The sequence below is a fragment of the Callorhinus ursinus genome, unplaced genomic scaffold, assembly GCF_003265705.2.
Source record: "Callorhinus ursinus isolate GAN/ISIS: 27379988/994484 unplaced genomic scaffold, GSC_fseal_2.0 scaffold39, whole genome shotgun sequence".
NCBI classification, from domain to species: domain Eukaryota; kingdom Metazoa; phylum Chordata; class Mammalia; order Carnivora; family Otariidae; genus Callorhinus; species Callorhinus ursinus.
Window position 1 is genome coordinate 22119908 of NW_027397101.1, and position 21427 is coordinate 22141334.

General features: G+C 39.4%; 1 protein-coding gene across 3 annotated transcripts in view; it reads right to left on the minus strand.

Moving 5' to 3' along the window:
- MLLT3 (MLLT3 super elongation complex subunit) overlaps positions 1-21427 on the minus strand; it is a 279621-nt gene that overhangs the window by 58758 nt on the left and 199436 nt on the right. For all 3 annotated transcript variants that reach the window (XM_025887853.2, XM_025887854.2, XM_073880867.1), the window contains one exon: positions 14689-15390. In XM_025887853.2, coding sequence (XP_025743638.1) covers positions 14689-15390 — 702 coding nt within the window. The remainder of the gene's footprint in view (positions 1-14688; positions 15391-21427) is intronic.

Sequence of the window (21427 nt, forward strand, 5' to 3'; positions counted from 1 at the left end):
TCTTCCTGTAATTGATTTGATCTCAATCTCCTTGAATTTATTGAGACTTGTTTTGTGGCCTAACATATGATCTATTCTGGAGAATGTTCCATGCACACTTGAGAAGAATGTGTATTCTGCTGCTTTTAGACAGAATGTTCTGTATACATCTAGTAAGTCCATATAGTCTAATGTGTTGTTTAAGGCTGGTGTTTCCATATTGATTTTCTATTTGGATGATATATCCATTGATATGTAAGTGGGGTATTAAAGTCTCATACCATTATTGTATTCCTGTCATTTTCTCCTTTTAGTTATGTTAACATTTGCTTTATGTATTTTGATGCTCCAATGCTGGGTACATATATAAATGCTGTATCTTCTTGTTGGAATAACCCCTTCATTACTATGTAGTTCCCCTCTTTGTTTTCTATTACAGTCTTTGTTTTAAAGTGTATTTTACCTGATATGAGTATAGCTATAAGAGCTTTCTTTTCATTTCAAACTACATGGAAGATCTTTTCCCATTCTTTCACTTTCAGTCTGTTATGTGTCCTTATTGTTGAAGTCAAACTCTAGTTCTAGGCAGTATATAGATTTCTTTTTCTTTAAATCTATACAGCCACTCAGTGGCTTTTCATTGGAGCATTCAGTCCATTTAATTTTAAAGTAATTATTGATAGGTATGTACTTATTGCCATTTGGTTAACTGTCTTTTATAGAGTTGTTTTTGTACTACCTGTTTCTTCTCTTTCTCTTTCCTTGTGATTTCATGATTTTCTTTAGGGATATGTTTAGATTCCTTATTTTCTTTTATGTATTTAGTTTAAGTGTTTGCTTTGTGGTTACCGTGATGTTCTCGTATGTCATCCTATGCATGTAAGTATCTATTTTAAGTTGATAACAACTTAAATTTGAACACATTCCCAAAACTCTACATTTTTACTCCCCCAACCGTGTTTTTGTTTTTGTTTTTTTAGATTTTTTTATTTATTTGACAGAGAGAGAGACAGCGAGAGAGGGAACACAAGCAGGGGGAGTGGGAGAGGGAGAAGCAGGCTTCCTGCCGAGCAGGGAGCCCAATGCGGGGTTTGATCCCAGGACCCTGAGATCATGACCTGAGCCGAAGGCAGTCGCTTAACCAACTGAGCCACCCAGGCAGCCCCCCATGTTTTGTTTTTTGAGGTCACATATTACATCTTTTTATGCATCCGTTACCTATTATAGTTTTAGTTAATTTTACTACTTTCATACTAGCTTTGTAAGTGATTAATCCACGACCTTTACTACATATTTACCTTTTCAAATGAGACTTTTTACTTTCATATGTTTTCTTGTTATTAGTTTCTTTTCAGCTTGAAGAAGTCCCTTTAACATTTCTTGTAAAAGCCAACTTAGTAGTGATAAACTCATTTAGCTTCTCTGGAACACTCTCTCTTTCAATTCTGAAAAATAACCTAAGTAGAGTACTCTTGGTTGGAGGTTTTTTCCATTCCATTCATCACTTTGAATATATTACACCACTCCCTTCTGGCCTGCAAAGTTTCTGCTGAGAAATCTGCTGAGAGCCTCCTGGAGTTTCCCTTGCATGTAACAATTTGTTTTTCTCTTGGTGCTTTTAAGATTCCCTTTTTATCTTTAACTTTTGACAGTTTGATTATAATGTCTTGATGTGGTTCTCTTTTGGTTCATCTTACTTGGAACTCCCTGGAATTCCTGAACCTGAATATCTCTTCCTTTCCCTAGGTTAGGAAAGTTTTCAATCATTATTTCCTCAAGTAAGTTTTCTGCCCTGTTCTCTCTCTTGTCTCTTTCTGGGACCTCTATAAAGCAAATGTTATTCCACTTGATGTCCCATAGGTCTCTTAAGTTATCATCATTTTTTAAAAAACCTTTTTCCAGGACACGTGGGTGGCTCAGTCGGTTAAGCGTCTGCCTTGGGTTCAGTTCATAATCCCAGGGTCCTGGGATCCAGTCCCACATCGGGCTCCTTATCTCCCACTGCCTGCTGTGCTCTCTCTGACAAATAAATAAATAAAATCTTAAACAATAAAAAAAATAAAAAATGTTTTTCCTTTTTGTTGCTCTGAAAAGTTAATTTCATTGTTTTGTCTCCCAGCTCACTGATCGTGGATAGTCCAATTCAGTTACTGTATTCTTCAGCTCTTTGACTTTGGTTTGTTACTTTTTTGGAGGGCGGGGTGGGGAGAGAGAGAGAATCTTAAGCATGGAGTATGCAGCCAAGGGCTCTCAATCTCATGACCCTGAGATCGTGACCTGAGCTGAAACTGAGTCAGATGCCACCATCTGAGCCACCCAGGTGCCCCTGTTTGCTACTTTCTCATATACTTTCTCTTTTTATCTAAGTTTTCACTGGGTTCATCCATTCTTCTGAGTTCAGTGGGCATCTCTGTGACCCTTACTTTGAATTCTTTATCAGATACATGACTTATCTCTGTATCATTAAGGTCTTTTTCTGAGGTTTATTTTATTCTTTGATTTGGAACATATTTCTCTTTCCTCATTTTGCTGGATGCTCTGTGTTTCTTTCTATGTTATTGGGCTGAACAGCTACCTCTCTCAGTCTTGAAGGTGTGGCCTTGTGTAGGTGATAAACCTTCTCAATGAACATTGCCCTAGCTCTTGGTTGTCTCTCAAACCTTTGTGATTTTCCAAACTGCCTGATTTATTCTTGATGTGTCCCCATTGTTGAGGGTGTGAAAGATCTATCACTGTTCCAAGGAGAGGAATCTCATTTAGCACCTAGTTTCAGGCTGACTGGGAGACAGACCCCTCAGGGAGGAGCTTTTAAAAGTATGCAAATATGTGGGCTGCAATTTTAAACCCTCCTGGCTTCCAAACCAGAATATCTGGAGGTGTCCCACAGGTGACAGCTGTAAAAACCAGGGCTCTAGACAAATGTATGAGCTCCTTTCTGGGAGGCCATGTTGAGCTGTAGTGAGGCCAAGGGGGTTTAAAAGAACAGTGTCTCCCTGCTTACATTCCCTGGAAGCACCTAGATGTATGGAAAACCTGAAGCCTCCCTCTTAGGCTGAAGCTCCATTCTAAGTCAAGAGGCCTTTCTCATAGGAAGACTGGGGTTGTGTTTAAGTCTGCTGTCTGTGCAGTGCCCGGGGGGTTGTTGTAGTCTGCCAAGAACTGTCTGATTATTACATTCTTGTGGAGCTCAGGACTATCCGCCCCCTTGGTCACCAGAGCCAGGTGATCAAGGGGCATCCCCTGTGTGGATTGCATGTGCTCACTGGTTTTATGTAGGCAGCTGGAGGTGGGGCACACTCACCAGCTTCAGAAAGGCAGCAGCAAAAGGTCTTGACTGTAAATATCTGTAGACCAGGAATATAGTGGGAGAGTGCCCCTGGCTTTGGGCTACAAGTGGAAGAATACCATAACCACTCATGCTTGCCTGCCCCAGCCAGGGAGTGGGGGAGTACTACAACTGCACTGTCTAGCTTCAGCAAGGCAGCAGGATAGAGCTGCAATTGCTCACCCCCACCTGTCTTAGCAAGGCAGTGGGAAGGGTGCCAAAACAGAGCTCACTTACCTGTGCTAGCAGGGTAGTTTGAGAGTGCGAAAATAGTGTCCCCTACTGCCTCCATTACCAGGGAGAGTTTTGACTGTCCCCTGCCCCTCGAGCAGATACTTTTAGATTAGCAACTGAGTCTCCTTCCTATTTAGGCACTTTTCACACTGCTCTTTTTTGCTGCACCTCAGAGTGAGTAAGACCACATGCCAGCCCTTTCAAAGAGGAATCTCAGTTTCCTCCAGCACTTTGGGTCTCTTGGATGTCAGCCCCGTTGGTTTCCTAAGCCAGACATTTTGGGCACTTTTCTTTGCAGTATAGATCCCAAGGGTCGGGCACCTGATGTGGGGACCACCAACCCCTTGCTCCTCCAGGAGAAGCACTGAGTCTCACTTTTTGGTGAGACTGAGTCTTTGCCTCTCCTACCTGTCTTGATGTGGTTATTTTATCTCTTTTTCTAGAGAAGCACTTCATCTAGTTTTCAGATCTTTTTCAGGGGGAAATGGTCCGTCCATACGTAGCTGTAGATTTGCTGTGTCCATGGGAAGTAGCGAGTTCAGGATCTTCCTACGCCACTATCTTGTAGAACTCTGAACCTACCTTCCTTCTTCAGGTCCTTCATGAGTACAACCCTTAGATGATGCAATAAAGTAAATGGGACCTCTCACAGTAACACTGGCCATGTCTTGTCCCAAGTGTGAAGTATATGATACAATCTAGTAAGATGGTACACTTGGGATAGACTCCAAGGTAGCACAGCTTTTCAGTACTTTCTGCAATTCTGCTTCTTAGAAAATGTAGGGATGCAGAGGAAGCATGAGCTGATCATCATTTTGGAAATCCCAGCCAGGTCCTCTTGCTCCCCATTATTCACAGCCAAGTATCCAAGTATTGTGGCTACATCTTATTTCTTACTCCACCCCTTTCAATGAACTGTGGCACCATTACCTAGTTAATCTTCCCAACTAGATTTTTTTCTGGAACAGGTTTTATCAGTGCCACAGTGGTTTTCACTTGATGTGACTTCTCTCTCAATAAGGTTTAACTGATGATATGGTACAAAAAAGCATGGGGCTTGGCATTAGTGAAAACTGGCTTCAAATTCTAACTCTGCCACATCTACATCTGTAGGAGAACAAAAGCTATGACACACACTACATGGATTAAAAAGGGGTATCAAGGGGCACCTGGGTGGCCCAGTTGGTTAAGCGTCTGACTCTTGATATTGGCTTGGGTCATGATCTCAGGGTCCTGGGATCGAGTCCGTGTCAGGCTCTGTGCTCAGCATGGAGTCTGCTTGTCCCTCTCCCTTTGCTCCTCTATTTGTTCTCTCTCTCTCTCTGTGATATAAATAAATAAATAAAATCTTAAAAAAAAAAGAGGGTATTGAGTGACAATGTCCAGCACACTCCCCGCAAGAATAGAGTTCGATAAGGCTTCCTTCATTCCTGATAAACCAGTTTGATAAATTCGTGGCAGGATTCACTTATAAGATCTCTCTTCATTCTCAGTAAGGACAACATAGAATAAGCTACGTTTGCCATCAGTTCCTTTTTTTTTTCAAATTGTTTCCTCTGATCAAGAACGACTTGTCCTGCCTACTCCACCCCTCATCCCCTCTTATTCATGCTTTTCTTTCTTCCAAGCTCAGCCTAAATTCTACTTTTGTACCATCTGTACTATCCAACACAGTGTTTATACACAGGAGTATCTACCACATAAATATTTTCGAATGTTACTAAACATCACTAAGGTAATCAAAAAAATACCTTTAAAAATTTAAACTTGTTTAGAAGGAAATGTTTGTAGGTACTCAAAGTGATATAGCAGTTTATCATATGTAAATAAATAAATAAAGAGCCACAAAATAAAGCAGATGTCAAGAACCTAAGAAAAAAAAAAAAAGTACCATAATTCTAAACACTGAGGTCCCAAACCAGGGCACCTTACTTTCCTTACTTACTTTATTTATTTAAAATAACATCTTTCATGCTCACTGATTGGAAGAACCACTATCATTACAACATCCATACTAACCAAAGCAATCTACAGAGTCAATGCAAACTGTATCACAATACCAACAGCATTTTTCACAGAACTAGAACAAATAACACTAAAATTTGTATGGAACTATAAAAGACCCCAAATAGCCAAAATAATCTTGAAAACAACGAAAAAAGTGTAGGTGTCACAATCCTAACTTTCAAGATATACTACAAAGCTGTAGTATTCAGAACAGTGTGGTACTAACACAGAAATAGAGAGATGGAACAGAAATAGATCAATGGAACAGAATAGAGTCCAGAAATAAACCCAAACATTTTTATGGTCAATTAATCTATGACAAAGGAGACAAGAATATACAATGGGAAAAAGTCTCTTCAACAAATGGTGTTGGGAAAACTGGACAGCTACAGACAATAAAAAACCCCAAAAAACAAAGAAAAAGAAACTAAAGAAACTGGACCATTTCCTTACATCATATACAAAAATAAACTCAAAATAAATTAAGGACCTAAATCCGAGAACTGAAACCCTAAAGTTCCTAGAAGAAAACATTGGCAGTAATTTCTTTGACATTAGCTGTAGAAACAATTTTCTAGATATGTCTCTTCTGGCAAAGGAAACAAAAGCAAAATTAAACTACTGGGACTAAACCCAAATAAAAAGCTTTTGCACAGGAAAGTAAACTATCAACAAAACAAAAAGGCAACCTACTGAATGGGAAAAGATATTTGCAAATGATATATCTGATAAGGGGTTAATATCTAACATATGTAAAGAACTTATATAACTCAACACCAAAAAGAATCAAATAATCCAATTAAAAAATGAATACAGGACCTGAACAGACATTTCTCCAAAGAGGATATCCAGATGGCAAGCAGACTAACATCAGGGAAATGAAAATCAAAACCATGATGCAATATTGCCTCATACCTGTCAGAATGGCTAAAATCAAAAACACAAGAAACAAGTGTTGATGAGGACGTGGAGAAAAAGGAACCCTCGTGTACTGTTGGTGGGAATGCAAATTGGCACAGCCACTGTGCAAAACAGTATGGTGGTACCTCAAATGTACCCCTATGTTTACTGCAGCATTATTTACTATAGCCAAGATATGGAGCAGCCCAAATGTCCATCCACAGATGAGTGATTGTAGAAGATGTGATATAAACCACATCTTCTACCACAATGGAATACTACGCAGTCCTAAAACAAGAATGACATCTTGCCATTTGCAACAACATGGATGGATCCAGAGGCTATAATGCTAAGCGAAGTAAGTCAGAGAAAGACAAATATCATATGATTTCACTCATATGTGGAACTTAAGAAACAAACAAAGAGAAAAAGAGAAACATAAAAAAGCAGACTCATAAATACAGAACAAACTGGTGGTTTTCAGAGGGGAGATGGACAGGGGATGGGTGAAAGAGGTGAAGAGGATTAAGAGTACACTTATCATGATAAGCGCTAATGTACAGAATTGTTGATCGTTATATTGTACACTTGAAACTAACATAACACTGTATGTTATTTATACTTGAACCAAAAAATGATTAAATAAATATGTAACATCACATCACATCACATCTGAGGATCCCATACATTTTCTCTCATGACCAAGAAAGGCAAGAAAATTTCCTTTTCTCTGTGTCACCAATTCTGAGTATTTCTCCTTATCCCAGCGCCCCCACAGGATTCAAAGGCAAAGTTTGTTGTCCCCAAATACGTCAGTAAATACTTTTCCATTTTCTCCTAACAGAAGGCTCTTCGACGTTATCTGGGAACATCTCACTGTGCAGTCACCTTTTGTGACCTAAAGTAGCCTCTTAGGGGTGATTTTTCTTTGTGGACCTTGACACTGCCTTGGAAGTTTACAGTCTACAAATTGTTACGTACTGATAACAATTTCTCAAACTTGATTAAATAATTACCTAGACACCAAAAGAAAACCACTCTCTGACCTACGCCATTTGCATTATCTTGCCCCCGATTCACAGAAAGTGCAGCCTACATTTTGAAGAACTTACAGACAGTATAACATGAAATTACAAAATATAGTTAGAAGATTCAAAAAAAAAAAGAAGTGATCTTCAAACTATAGGACACCATTTGTTATTTGGTGGCACCTTCTGGGAAAGCCTGATATTGCAGCTCAGCTCTGTTAAACATAAATTACTTGCAAAAGCAAGTGAGAAAATTCTGGGAGCAGGAAAACAGCGCTGATGATGTAATAATGTGAAATCCAGAGCCATGAGTCGGTCATCCTTGCAGCAAGCCTGTGTGAGAGGTCAGAGATTCTTGGACACTTCAAAGCTCCTCCCTCACTTCAGGCTATGGGTGTCTACCCCAGCTCTAAGGACAACCTGTCACTTCCTGAAGGCTGTTGGTAAGAGCCCAAATCAATAGGTAGGTCAAACAAACATGACTCATAAATGGAACAAGACTATGACATCAAAGGCTTTCACAGTGTGAGGCCAATTTCATGAAAGCCCAACTCTGCAAATGTAATATGAATTCATGGGAAAATCAGATTTGCTTCATTCCAAAATTCCTGTTGAGTGAACTCTCTACCAAGTGGGATCAAATTCTGGATCCACCAGCTGGCAACTTTAGGCAAGTCTCTTAACCTTTGAGCTTCAGTTTCCCCATCTATAAAATGGGGATAATAGTACCTATTTCATAAAGTTGCTTTGAGAGTTAAGTGAGTTAAAACAAGTCAAGTGCTTAGACTGGTGACTGCACATAGAAAGCACTGTTTAACTACATGTTTAACTACAACCATATGGTCTCCCTGTGGTATGGTAAGGCTGGCCATGCAAAGACCATGTTGAATCACATCTTTGATTTTGTGTCTAAAGATGACAGATGAGACAATTAGGTAAAGATCATGGGCCCTAGAGTAAGAAACAGTAGTGCAATGAATAGGTGATGCAGCTCTCTTAAAGGAAGCTCATGGAATTTATTGAGAGATTCAATTCAATACAAGTAAGTAAAAATATGGACTTTTGGCAATTATTGGTGGTAACCAACTGTGCAATGATAGAACCTCCTGTCTGTCCCTGGCCCTCAGCTACCGAAAGGCTTCTAGGGAATTCTTTAATTTAAAAACTAAGAAACAGGGCCCCTGGGTGGCTCAGTCGTTAAGCGTCTGCCTTCGGCTCACGTCATGATCCCAGGTTTCTGGGATCAAGTCCCACATCAGGCTCCCTGCTCAGCGGGGAGTCTGCTTCTCCCTCTCCCACTCCCCCTGCTTGTGTTCCCTCTCTCGCTGTCTCTCTCTCTCTCTGTTGAAAAATAAAATCTTAAAAAAAAAAAAAAAAAAAACTAAGAAACAATTGAGGCTGAGTATGGTACCCAAACAAGAAAGAGCGGAAGCCCCCTAACTCTGTCTTAAAGTAAAAATCTCCCTTTTAAAAACTGCTCCAAATCCTGTTTTGGACTAAGTTAGTCAAGTGGCTTAATAAATGAACAGTCGATTGGCTGGACCATCCCCTCCCTTCTACCCATCACATCTTACACAGAAAACAAATGCAAAAGCATTTGAAAACAAGGCCAGGTTAATTTTAATGAATGTTCCACAATGAGCTGAATCTACCCGAGGAAGAAATGCAACCCTTCAGGTATGTTTACCTCCGTTATAAAATGCAGAGAACAGGAGTCCAGAATGAAGCACCTCCCCACCCCACCGCCACCCCCCAGCCAGGCAGGGCAGCCCTTTAATGAATGGCCTCTCCAGCTGCTCACTCACCATACTTACAGATTTTACAGCTCTTGCATTTGCTGGAATTACAAGTCATTAAAAAAGCCACTCTGAAAACACAATAAAGACCTTCTTCTCTGACTGCCACAACCTTCCATCACATAAAAACCTAAGGCCAGTGCTTCAACACCAGGACGTTTACTGCCAACTCCAGACAGTTTAAGCAGGGCAAGGAACAGGGTGGGGTGGGAGGAAATGAGGCACAACAAAAGAAGGGAAGTTTCTTTTTCCTTCTTTTTTTCTTTTTCAAAGAACTTCGGCTAAGGTGGTTTGCAGTCTTTATCCTGCAGCTGAACCACCACCCGCCCTTGGTAAAATGCTACCATCTGATGAGATTTCAACTTTTTCCCTCAGGAAGATTTTATCCAAGAAAACACTGGTTAACCAAAGTATGGAAAGACAGGATTACAATCTCATTCCTCACACTGCAGGTTGAAGTCTGTAACATTTTATCAAATGCAATCTGCCCATTTTCAAGGAAAGACAACTAAAACTTTTAACGACTGCGCTTTTAAATTACAATTAAATCTCTATAAAGCAAAGCAAAAAGCAAAGACAATGATAAGGTAATTGCTACCATAGCCAAATCTGATTATAAATAGTTATTCCAATTTTATTTTACTCTTTTTCCCCTCATTCTCTGTTATGAAGACCAAACTCCCTCATATCACAAAACAAGATCAACTCCACAGACTTCTCTTCAGAAGCTGAATTATATGAAAAACAAAACCTAGGAAATTACAGGAAGGGCAATAGGTATTTTGGGTTCTTTTTAATTGTCAATTAAAGTTTAAACAAGTTAATACAAACTCCAATTATAAACTTTTACTTGACTCTGATACAGATTCTCACCCTTCCAGCTGCACTAATAAGGTCACTTTCCATAAATGACCATCATGACCACAAAATGATAATTTCCTAAACCAAGAACAGCTTTACTCTAACGGGAATTACCTAGGTCCTTGAAGGTAAAATATTCTTCATGCTAACATTTACAGACATAGCAAAAACATGCTCTTATTATGATTTCTGTATTTGCTAAATGCTCACCCACTATAAACCAGTCCTTCTGCCTCCCTATCCACCCGCCTTGTAACTCTTGAATTCTGTAGGGGGGGAAAAAATCACTGATGTACTTTCATGTGATAATATTGAATTTCTTTAGAAAAAACACTTCAGGGATTGCAAGATGTATTTAAAAATGATTCTGTGTAACATTAATAATAACCCAAAGGTAACTCATTTCTTAGAATGTCTTCTTTTAAGAGGAACAGCAATAAAAAAAACAACCAAGTGCCTCCCAAATGCAGTGCTAGCTATGTTCTTGTCCTTTATCTATTTTAACTTAAAAGCTAAAAGATCCTGGGAAACTTTGGCTTAATTTCTGATTTAAAACTTAGACTCTTCATCCTGTATTTTTCCAGTTACCATGCAACAAATGCGTATCAATATCAAGGCCATATACCTCAAGACAAAATTCAGAGCAATAGGACATAGATGCCAAGTACTTTGTCCCCGTAAAAACATATAGCCCATACCCCTGAAAAAGGACATTAGAATTCTACGGTATTTTTGAAGAGCAAAAAAATCTCTTCTAAAGCTATAGGTCATAAAGATTTCCAGAAGCCACATCATACATAATCATAGTTAACTAATATTTTTTGGTTAATGTGCTATGTACTTTCCCCAGACTGACCATTTTTACAATAATCCTACATAGTAAACACTATTATGATCTCCATCTTACAAAAGAATTAACTAAGAAATACAGAAGGTTAAAAACGTTTGCCCAAGATCACCGGAAAAGCTGGGCTTCCAAACATAGCCTAACATCACAATACAAACTCCTTAATTACTCAACTACTTGACTACCTACCTGCCTGCCTAAGCACTTAACAAATAACAATCCCTCAAAAAACATGTAGGCATGGATGTACTTCTACTTTTCTATGCAAAGTATATAAAAATCTTAACCCAAAAGAACCATTTGATTCAGCAATCTGAGCTTCCTAATCCATCATAATAACACTGATTTTATTCTTATATAAAACTTGAATCTACCTTAATTATGGAACAGCTTCTTTAAAAAGTTCTTCCTTTTAATTATAACTAACGTGTACTGAGGTAAGATGTGTACTTCACAGGCTTACCAGGTCAATAATCTTTTCTCCCTAGCCCTTCCTAATTCTTCACACTCTTCCAATTTCTTTTTTTGTCTCTTTCTTCTGTTTCAAAGTCCATGATCTCTGCCCATTGTGTCTAAAATTACCCCACTACCCCATCTGCCATAAATGAACATGAGTCTGGCTCATATTCAAATAACAAAGCTGGAAAGGACGTTAGCAAGATCAGGTCATCTTATCACACTTACTCAGATGCAGACACACTCACCACCAGGACACTGTGAACAGTGCCCCCTGAAACTGGGCCTGTCCCAAGCTAACAAATCCATTACTGGCCAAGGGAGGATTTGGGCTTCTCGCTGCTCTCCATTACAGTGGCCTCTCACTCCTTCTGTCTTGCCCACAGGAGGGACACCAAGTGGGAAGAAAGCCAAACAAAGGTGATTTCTACTATTGGATAAAAGGAATTTCAGCCCCCTTTTATCTCCTTCGCTCACAGAAAGGTGTTCTGGGCCCTGGCTTACCTGGAACCACTTTGTCAATTCTCTTTGTCTCCACCACTTACACACAGAGAATTAAACCAACAACAGCAACAATAAAAGCACTACCACCAGAAAAATGATAAAGGAAGTACATTTGTTGGGTTTTATACCCAAATAATGCCTAAAAGTCTTTAGAGGCTTTCACGTAATGATGTGCAGAACCCATTTTAAAAAGTAACAATCACCGGATGTGTGGCTCTGATATGTCATGAATTGTTTTTGAAAACTTGCTACCTATTGTAAGGAATTACAATTCTAATTCTTCACTCCAAAAGATTTTTTAAGATATTGCTTTGGATAAATATACTAAGTTGAACATGAAGTTTATGAAAAGCCCTATCTTATAAATCATTCATAAAAGGGAGGGAGCAAGAGACAAAAACAAGAATATACAGAGTTATCTAAAAAGAATGTTATTTGTGATAATTTCATGTAGAAAGAGCTTTGCTTTACGAATGTCATTTGATCTCATAAATTAGCAAACATTCAAGAACGATGCCTTTCAGAATCTGATCACGACCTACTATAAGGAATACACACATCCTATGAAATAAAATTTTTACAAACCATTACCTACCCATACTAATTATAACATATTCTGATTTTTTTTAATACTGCTGATGACATGCTAAATTGGTTTCATGGCTCACCAGTGAATCACAAGCCACAATTTGAAAACCTCTGCTCTACAAGAATCACAACATGTCAGAATACGTAAAGACAAAGTTGCTAAACCCACAATCTTGATAGACTAATCACACCCCAAGAGGCTCAATGAACATTTTAGGGTGATTTGAAATAAAAGTCAAACATACAGAAAAAATTTCCAAATAACATCTGCATTAAGAACAAGTTTTGTATTAAGAAGAGCTAAGTATAAAAAGCACAGGAGGAAAAATAGATGCTTGAGATACACTGGAGCAAACCCATTAGTTCTCACCTTCATTCAATAAACTATCACTCTAAAACACTGCCAAACACTAGGACAAATTACGCCAATATCTTGTATTTTATATGCTACTCTACTCCCAATCTGGTTTTCTATTAAAATTTCAAGATCGGGGGGCGCCTGGGTGACTCAGTTGGTAGGGCATCTGCCTTTGGCTCAGGTCATGATCTCCAAGTCCTGGTATGGAGCCCACGTCGGGCTCCCTGCTGGGGGAGGAGCCTGCTTCTCCCTCTGCCCCTCCCCCCATGAGTGGCTCTAAATAAATAAATAAATAATCAATCTTGTATTAAAAATTCAAGATTAGGGATGCCTGGGTGGCTCAGTCAGTTAGGTGACTGACTTTCGGTTTCAGCTCAGGTTGTATCTCAAGGTTGTAGGATGCAGCCTCACGCTGGGCTCCGCACTGAGCATGGAGTCGGCTTCAGATTCTCACTCCCTCCCCCTCTGCTTCCCCACCCTCTGCCTGCTCACACTCTCACGAAAATAAGTAAAAATAAAATCTTAAAAAAAATTTTCAAGATTAGCTATAGAGGGTAGTAGGGAAGGAAGTAATCCCTCAACAATTGGGGATCAGTGCTGACACCATGTCCCAGCCCTGGCTTCCCTTCTACTGAGTGCAATTTCAGAAGAGATTCTGCTGCACAGTCCCCCCACCTCTGCCAGCATTTGAATTAGGAACGTGTGTATGAGACAGAAAGAGAAATATTCTCAAACTGCCAGCCAGTTTTAGCCAGACATCTGCCTTGATCATTGTTTAGAAATACTGACAAGCCAAAGTAAGGAGATTATTTGGTTTGATCGTAACTAATAAGCAACTGAAGGTGGCAAAAGTTTGTAACAAAGCGAACGTGAGTTCATAGTAAGTAATGTTCATTCTCCAGAAATGGAATGGAATACCTTTCAAATGACTAACAGTTCTGTCACTAGAAGTGTTAAGATTTCTTACACTGGTGGGAAATTAGAATAGATAACGTGAAAATCCCTTTCATCTCTGAGAAATCTGTAATTATTGGTTTAAATCTCCAACATCAGATAACATTTCTGAGGGACGTTAGAGGGTCAGATGGTCTTTTAGGCATCCACAAAAGATAATCCTACCCATCAGCAAAAACATAATGAAGATCACACTCCCTGCCCCCTCCCAAATCAATGGCTAGCCAAGGAAAACAAAATCAAACGTTTCATTTTCAAAATACCACCACCTGATTTCACAAGCACACATATAACTCAAAAATCTACTGAATTATTCATTTTAAATATGTATTCAGTACATTGTGACATCAATTAAAAAAAAACTGCTTAAAAAAAAACACATTACCAGCTTTCCATCTTTGTAAACAAATATTTCCTTGCACCAACCAAAACGATCAACATTAGAGCCGCACCCCAATATTTTCTAACTTTCTCTTTCAAATTTATTTTCTCATATATTCAAGTTCTATTGCCTTCTTCTCATTTTCCTAAATCAGCAATCACCGAAAAGCATAGTAAACTAAGCTCTAATGCGCATCTCAATTCTGCTGCTGCTATTCAAATGGCCATTATTCTATTACGGAATGTATCTTTCCTTTAAGAATTTAAGTCGCTGCCCAAGTGTGTGCAGATTCTTTAATGATCTTATTTCCTTCCTTCCATGAGTTAAGGAAATTCACTTCTAGGCACTTCCATGCTACCACTTCATGGCTCAGCTGTCATTTTCTTCCCTGGCTCCTTATCCTGCAGCCACGCGAAAGAGACTCTGAAGACTAACAAGGGAGAGGAGGGAAACCCACAAGGCTACTCACGTCAGATTTGGAGGACATGTTCTCCTCTGCGTCGGAATCGTTGGGATCCACGATATCATCAAACGGCGGTAAAGTTGACTTCTTCTTCTCGGAGGTCTCGCTTTCAATTTTGACCTTTCCCATCTTGACGTGAGACTTATCTTTCGCCTGTTTTTTGTCGGCAGAACACGTGAGGATCAGTGGGGGCGCGCTGGAGAAACTCTTAAATAAAGCCTCTGAGCTACTCTTCTTCCTTTTTTTGGCTGAGAGTTCTTCGGAATCTGAAGCGGGGGGCCTTTTACTAGGAGCCTTCTTGTCTTGCTGCCCACTGGTGACGGTGAGTAAGTTACTGTCTGGTTTGGGCTCTTTTGACATGGGTTTCGGTTCCTTGAAGGCCATCTTCGGAACGATCTTCTCTTCTTTCAGTGGTTTGTTTTCTTTGGGTTTCTTAGAGGATTCTTTGGAAGATTTGTTGTGATCCCTGGAAGGTTCTTTGAAGGCACTTTTATGTTCTCTGGAGTCTTTAGAAGGTTTTTCCTTGTGCTCCTTCATTAATTTGTGAGGCTTTGAAAAACTGGTGCTGCTGCTGCAGCTGCTGCTACAGCTGCTGCTGCTGCTGCTGCAGCTGCTGCTGCTGCTGCTGCTGCTGCTGCTACTGCTGCTGCTGCTGCTGCTGCTGCTGCTGCAGCTGCTGCTGCTGGTGTGGATGCTCCTGTTAGGGTCCTGCAGAAACGGGACAAGAAGATGTGACTCAGAGCTGCGGAGCGACCAGGAGGCGCAAGCCCGCTTCCCGGCATGCTCCACCTCGACGAGAAGGATCTCTCTTTGACCGCTCGCAGATTCACTGCAAGACACAGCCAGAGCCTCAGCCTAACAGGTGGGCACGGGCTGGGCGAGGGCCACGATGGTCCAGAAGTTCAGGGGGGCCCAGCCGTCCGCCCCAGCACGACGAGCGTGGTGCTCTAACCGTCTCAGTTCAACAGGTGTTCACTGAGGGCCTGTCCTCAGATACACAGAAGGGTAACACACGGCCCCGACTCTCAGTAATGAGGACGTAGCCGGGAGCTGTGGGGGTTCCAAGAGCCACCGATAATGTGCTAGGACAACAAAAACAAGGGGGGGGCCGTTAATTCTGTGGGGGGCCTGGGACAAGAATAATTCAGAAGTGTATGGAGAATTCAAACCTGAGCTAGATACTCGAGGATCAACAGGGAATTACTATGAAGAGAAGAATGAGAAAGTACTTGGAGACCAGGGACTAGAGTGAAGCACAACAAGGAGGGATCAAAGCACAGATTATGCTTGGGGCGCAGCATTCAGCTACAGCAAAGATTAAGAAGGAGACAGAAAAACAGCCAAGGGTCACAGAGTTGGCTAATATTAATCCACAGGCCGGATGACATTATATTTTAAATGGCTTTTTAATATAAAGAATCACAAGACTCAAGAAAAAATAATTCTCAATTTGAAATAAAAGGCAATTATTTTTTGCTATCCAAATTTCAACAGCTAAGGAATAGGTCTCCCATCTACTAGCAAAGGAAAAAAATTAACAGAACAAAGATTTTTACCTAATAGTTATTAAATGGACTGAAAAGTCTTTAGTAATTACTGTTGTGCAATGATGAGGAAAGAGTTCATCACTGCCTATTCCATTCTAAATGTGTTACCTACTTTTTCACTCATATAAGTACCTCAGAATATATAGCCTACACAGAACCTTTCTATTTAGGAGCAAAATTTAAATCCAGACTTAACATATTTGTGAACCTCTACCATTAATAGTAAGAATAAGAAACAGAAGTAGATCCTTGACATGCAAAAATCCATACCAATACTATGAAAGAAAAGTTCTTTCTTGCTTACTTCCACCTCCTAATGGAACCAATGACAAATAAATGTCCAAATTTTCAACCAGAAATTACATCTCCACGGTTTGCTTATTATGCTGTACCTCTAACTCACCCACTTAAAATCAGTGCTATGTAAGCCAATCTTGTATCCCTTCAATATCTAGCACGATACAGAAAAGATACTGGGCAGGGGCTATGCTTTTCCCTAAAATGAACAATACTTTTAGGGTCTATGCTCCCCCCGCCAAAAAAGCATATATATGAATAAGCATCAGAAAGTAATACTCAATGTGAAGCTAACAACCAACAAAACTAAAAGGCAACCTACAGAATGGGAGAAGATACTTGCAAATGACATATCTGATAAAGGATTCGTATACAAAATATATAAAGAACTTATAAAACTCAACAACAAAAAATAATCCAGTTAAAAAATGGGCAGAAAACATGAATAAGCAGACATACAGATGGCCAACAGACACATGAAAGGATGCTCAACATCACTCATCATCAAGGAAATACAAATCAAAACTACTATGAGGTATCACCTCACATCTGTCAGAATGGCTAAAATCAAAAACACAAGAAATGATAAGTGTTAGCAAGGATATGGAGTAAAAGGAACTCTCTTGCTTTGTTGGTGGGAATGCAAACTGATGCAGCCACTGTGGAAAACAGTATGGAGGTTCCTCAGGAAGTTAAAAATAAAACTACTCTACGATCCAGCAATTACACTACTAGGTATTTACCCGAAGGATACAAAAATACTAATTTGAAGGGATACATGCACCTTGATGTTTACAGCAGCATTATTGATAATAGTCAAATTACAGAAAGAGCCCAAATGTCCATCGACTGATGAATGGATAAAGATGTGGTTTGTGTGTGTATATATATATACACACACACACACACACAATTGAATATTATTCAGTTATGAAAGAGAATGAAACCTTGTCATTTGCACCAAATGGATGGGACTACAGAGTATTATGCTAACCGAAATCAGTCAATCAGAGAAAGACAGATACTATATGATTTCACCTGAGATCAAGAGTTGGATGCTTAACCAACTGAGCCACCCAGGCACCCCTATAAATGGAATTTAAGAAACAAATGAACATGGGCGGGGGGTGGGGGGGAGGAGAGGAAAACCAAGCAACAAGACTCTTAACTACAGAGAACAAACAGATGGTTGGGGGGGGGGATAGGTGATGGGGATTAAGGAGGGCACTTGTTGTGATGAGCACCACTTGTTGTATGCAAGTGAGGAATCACTCAATTCTACACCTGAAACTAATATTACATTGTATGTTAACTAACTGGAATTTAAATAAAAACTTAAAAAAAAAAGGAGGTACTACTCAAAATGAAAAATTACTGTTCTATGTTAGTGGGATTATGTACTTTTTTCTTCTCACAATTTTTTTTCTCATTTGCTCAACAACAACAAAATGACATATACCAATTATTCCATTTATTTTTCTCAAGTGAGCATTTGGTTTCAAACTTCTAAAATGGATAAAGTTACTATGCAAAGACATGCTTTTATGCACCAAACTAGATGATTCCTTACAAAACATCTCAATCTGAGGAAAAAAAAAACCCTCAATCTGAGATTTAAAAGCAGAATGCTAAAGATAGTATTCATATTACTGAAACTACATTATTTTATAAATTCTATTACAAGACATTTCCTGGCATGTTAAGCAATACTAAGAATAATTAAAATAAAGTATAATGGGCAAACTAAATTAAGGAAGAACATGTGAAATCTAATATCCTTGAGTTTTTTTTTTATTGGTTTGTTGACTCACTGAATTTTGGTAACTTGCAATCAGTATTCTAATTATGGCTCTATAACACCCAAGCATTGCTGCTTAATATTCAACCTTCATGGAGTATTACACATATTTTTATAAATGTGACTTTTAAAAATACACAGATTTTTACTTACCAATATGTTTCCTAATATTAAGCATTAAAAAAGAGTAAATTTCAGTACCAAAAAAAACAACTTCTACAGAGGTCCTTCCATGATTTTTTTTTTTTTTAAGATTTTATTTATTTGACAGAGAGAGAGACAGTGAGAGAGGGAACACAAGCAGGGGGAGTGGGAGAGGGAAAGGCAGGCTTCCGGGCGAGCAGGGAGTCTGGTGAGGTGCTCGATCCCAGGACCCTGCGATCAGGACCTGAGCCTAAGGCAGACGCTAATGACAGCCACCCAGGCGCCCCCCGTGATTTATTTTTAAAACCCTTTTGTAGGACAAACTAGAATTCTTAATGCAAAGTCCACAGCAGTATACAACACAGACTCTTGTGTCACAGAAAGTTTAAATTCATCTTAATTACATACATATGATGTTAAGTGTAAAACTCCAGAAATTTTATAACTTTTTACTCCCACGTTGGTCTAGGTATTTAATGCCCACTGTCAGCTTTTCACCAACTCAACAAATCTTCATAAAAGCAAGCCACCCAGCTATTCTCGCACCTGCCCCTTTACCAAAAAGCTCTCTTTAAATTAAGACAACTGAGAAGTAAAAAGAAAAACATATTCCGTAACAACGCCCCAAATAAATAGAAATTTAAGAAATAACAAAATGGGGGCACCTGGGTGGCTCAGTCGTTAAGCATCTGCCTTCAGCTCAGGTCAGGGTCCCAGGGTCCTGGGATCGAGCCCCACATCGGGCTCCCTGCTCGGCAGGAATTCTGCTTCTCCCTCTCCCACTCCCCCTGCTTGTGTTCCTGCTCTCGCTATCTCTCTGTCAAATAAATAAAATCTTAAAAAAAAAAAAAGAAAGAACAAAATGATGGAAGAATGGTCCCTAGTATACTGGACAACATTTTCTTTGTCCTGGGCCTTGTGATAAATGGCAAAGTTCAGAGGTACTGTCTGTCCCCTGACTCCAGAGTCACACATGCAATAAACGTAAAACAGAGACTTAGATGCAAGTCAGGAATTAAACTGTTACTGACACAGAATAAAAGCTTTTACTAATTCTCAGCTATCTATGCCATATATATTGGAGATCAAGCCACTGGCTTTTTAAAATTTTTACTGAACTATTAACCTCAACATTAAGTGCCACTAAGCAGAACAGACTAATTACCATTCAATGCGAAGTTTACACGTGTTGTGTAATTCAAATTCTCTTTGCCTGAGGCTCATTAGGACAAACTGAATATCAATATTAGGGAGAGCAAGTGTTCATAATTCAAATCTCAAATATTTAAGGCAAATGAGTGTTTAAACATACATATACATATTTGCACTAATTTACTACCTATGAATATAAGATACAGAATTTTCTTTCATCCTCTCAGATTCTACTGAATGCTTCCTTGTTTTAATTTTCTGGAACAGAATGGGTCCTTTTAATGTATAATCTCTTCTAATACTACTTGTCAGCAACTCTAGTAGATAGCTCACGAAAAGGTCTTAACTAGTGGACAAAATAAGGTTTTCTGATTATTTGTGGCTTTCAACTACTGTGTTATCACCATGTCTTCTTCCTAATGCCACTGATAATACAAAGCTGATTCTTTCTCCAGCTCCTGTCTCTTCTCTTATGCTCTAATTTTTGGTCTCTGTCCTACTTCATCGTAGTTCTCTGTCCTAGCTTCTGTGTTGTACAAGATTTTCAGATCATTCATCTCTTGTTCAGTGAAATATGCATTCGGACAAATAAACCCTCCCAGAAGAGCTTTATTTATCCAAAAGCAATAAACTCTCCTCTAAAAGTTTATCTGTCCACAGTGCATCTGAAAAGGATACTTCCTAGAAACTGTAATATAGTGCAATAGAGTATGCATATGAAAGGCTGGGTAAAACAGTCAAAGATAAGCTTTCAAACTAAAAATCTCTCCTGTAACACCATTAAACACATGACAAATGGCACAGAGGGGTGACCATTTGAAGCTAAGAATAAAGTATAAAAATTCAGGATTCTGGGGAAAAGGAGGACCTTAAATTTGACTTACCTCCCCCAACTTTAATCCCAAATCCAACCCATTTACCTTCTTGAACCAGTCAGCTCTGGGAACCAACAGACAGTGAATGAGGCCTGAAGAATGTGGCCATGGGATGATGGGCATCTTGAAAGAGGACTGATACAGTCTTGCTCTGCTCTGGGCCCTAAGCAAGACTCAGAAAAGTTGTGCACACAGATAATATGCACAAGTATGGCCAACCTCCCTGCTCTAAGGATGTTCAGGAGGCGCTCAACAGGAGGGGAAAATCCCCTCTACTCTTGAGGCTGGAGATGCAAGGAGACCAGAAGGAAAGTAGAGGCCCTCCCAGGTGTATACACATGAAATACACAACATGCCTGTGTCTACAGTAGAGGCTGAGACACCTATACCTTTCATCACTTATAGGATTACAAAAACCTAAGGTCTCCTAACAACTCAACCTGAACCCCAATGCACATATAAATAACATATCTAGGAGTCGGTGAGAGTAGGAGAGAGCAGAACTACCAGATTTTCTGAAGGACACAGATGAAACACTAAGGTCAAAAACAGTATGAATGCTTCAGAAGAGGCACAACAGAGAACAAAAAATAATTTCCATGGATTTAAAATATTAGCCGAGATAAAAGGTAAAAATAGAACCCCCAAGCTGAGTAATTCAGTAGATAAATTAAAGGACAAGATAGACTCTAGATGAACCATGAGAGACTATGGACTCTGAGAAACAAACTGAGGGTTTTACAGGGGGATGGGTTAGCCTGGTGATGGGTATTAAGGAGGATACATATTGAATGGAGCACTAAGCGATATATGTGAACAATGAATCATGGAACACTACATCAAAAACTAATGATGTAATGTATAGTGACTAACATAATAAAATTTTGGGGGGGGGCGCCTGGGTTGCTCAGTCATTAAGCATCTGCCTTCGG